We start from the raw sequence: 2500 nt of genomic DNA, 5'->3' as shown, positions 1-2500 counted from the left end.
CTGCCCGATATTTCTTCTGCCTGTGCTGCTATACATGGGTTCACCGTGTTTATCAACACGGTATTGTGAGGAGGGGAAAGACACTGTCAGCCATCCACGTGAGATAATTTTTTGATCGACAGCGGTTTCCAACAATCAGAGGTTGAGTTGTGCGCAGCTAGTTCAGCGCAGTCTGTAGAAAGCAAAATTTGAGAACCCATGTATAGTAGCACAGGTGATTTCACTAATTAGCTCATCATCCTGGCTGAAGAGGTTTGCTGTTTAGGATCAGCTGTTTCGTTTAATTGGCAGGAGCAAAGATGGGGCAGGTTTTTTATTCTCTGAACCTGGTATGTCCGCATCGTACCACTGTAGGCCTACTATAGCGTTGCTTCTCCATATCACTGTAAAAAAAAAAAACCCAGCTGCCTCAGAATTCCAAGTTAATTTAAATCCTTATTGTAAGTTATGTGAAGCTTTGAATTGTAATTGAACTTACAGTAAAGATTTAAATTAACTTGGAATTCTGAGGCAGCTGGTCAACTTAAAAATTCAAGTTAAACAACGTTGTTGCCATTGCAGTGTATAGGAGAATAACTTAATTTTATGAGTTATCATGACTTATCACTGACATCATTTTTTACAGTGTACTGCTAAATGGCCGCACCTTGAGCCAGTAGTATGTGTTGCGTGTGCTCTTGTGGGCCTCATGGCAGGGAAACCAGGCGTACTGAGACACCCCGCTGGACAGGTCCCCCTGGAACACCTTCGACTGGCAGCTCTAGGACAAACAACAACATCCAAGAACATTAACAAGAACATAAATGGTTGATTCAGCAATAATTAGAGTACCACAAATATGCTCCATTATACACAAGTTGAAGTTTTTTTACGCAATGAAGATCATTCTCATCACATATACATGTAGTTTCTATACATTAAATATATGAAGAGTTCAGATGCAAAACCCTGTAACTCCATATCTGAAGACCTGCATTTCTATATTTTTAGAGAACCCCTTTGTTGGTTTGGTTTACATTCATGTACTTGATAATACATATAAATACTTATATTACATAAATAAAAAAAAAAATAATGGACTTTTGATAGCTTTGTATTAAATACAAATGAATTAAGATTATTTTCTGAAAAGGCACTTAAGGAGTTTTGCATCTGAACTGTTCATATCATCCATACATGTTATGTTAAATTCTTATCTAGTGACATTTAGATTCACAGATAGCTCCTGCTAAATAAGGCATAGGCCCAATAATACTATGCAATAAGCCTCTTCCAAAGTTTAAGTGGCAACATGTGTCATTGGTAATACATCTGAGGCTGACTCTTATGACAATGTATAGATATTTTGTATACCAATTTTAACTTCATAAAAGCATTATAACAAGCGCACATAAAAACAAAACAAGCTTCATGGACATTGTTTCAGACTTTTCTTCATTGTAGAATGCTGAAAAACGTTGTTGATGCTTAACCCCTTAATGCGCGCCGTACCTCCAGTGGCACGCTGTAATACACATTGAAATGTAACTACCATAGCACTACAATACTATGACACAACACAGGCCCTTTAGTAATGCACCACGACTTGGTCATTACCATACTGGTAACAATGAATTTATAAAGCCGCGCCTTAAGGGGTTAATGAAAGCATTACAGTAAAACAGCCCTCATAGTTCTTGAAGACTCCTCTAAGTGCTACTTGGACACATCAGTAATGAACCCGAGGTCATGGGGTGATTTAGATCTTTTATCATTGAATACACTCATTCGGGCGACCCAGACCTCCACCTGTTTCCAAGTGGCCCTCTACTCCACGGTTCTCCCCTCCAGATCCATAGCCATCTTGAGGCTTTCTCAGCCTCTATGATGTTATTGATGGTTCTTATGCACAGCTGACCTTTTACTCCAAGGAGTGCATCAAACCCATGTTCTAAAATCTAAAAGTATGAATGTAGAATGCAGAAAAACTCTAAAGCCCTGAAGGCAGAGTTCCAGAGCCTTCTTCGTTGTTTGAAAAGGCATTCTAGAACTTTGAATTTAGAATGCTGAAAAACTCTGAAGACCTGAAGGCAGAGTTCCAGAACCTTCTTCGTTGTTTGAAAAGGCATTCTAGAACTATGAATATAGAATCCTGAAAAACTCTGAAGCCCTGAAGGCTTGGTTTCCAGCTTGGGTGGCAAGGCACACATAAGCACACCACAGCTCTGCCATAAGCTCATCCCACACCCCAGCCTGGCTGTCAGCACACTAATTTGTGTTGCACTTGTGGCCCCAGGAGGCCGGGTCCAGACCAGCAAACATTTTCTTAAGCCTCCCACCCCGACGATACACATCACTAAATATTTCAAGTTAATTATAAACAAATTAGCAGCAGCACCCCCCCCCACACACACACACACACACACACACACACACACATATACACATACATACACACATACACATATACACATACACACACACATATACACATACACATACACATACACATACACATACA

General features: G+C 39.8%; 1 protein-coding gene across 1 annotated transcript in view; it reads right to left on the bottom strand.

Annotated features, from left to right (window-relative positions):
• Window positions 1-2500, bottom strand: part of pappab (pregnancy-associated plasma protein A, pappalysin 1b) — a 144067-nt gene that overhangs the window by 63360 nt on the left and 78207 nt on the right. Inside the window, exon 13 of the mRNA XM_063195293.1 lies at window positions 647-760. Coding sequence (XP_063051363.1) covers window positions 647-760 — 114 coding nt within the window. The remainder of the gene's footprint in view (window positions 1-646; window positions 761-2500) is intronic.

The sequence above is a fragment of the Engraulis encrasicolus genome, chromosome 3 (genome assembly GCF_034702125.1).
Source record: "Engraulis encrasicolus isolate BLACKSEA-1 chromosome 3, IST_EnEncr_1.0, whole genome shotgun sequence".
Lineage (NCBI taxonomy): Eukaryota > Metazoa > Chordata > Actinopteri > Clupeiformes > Engraulidae > Engraulis > Engraulis encrasicolus.
The sequence above is the reverse complement of the archived record's forward strand: the minus strand, read 5'-3'. Positions and strand labels throughout refer to the sequence as shown.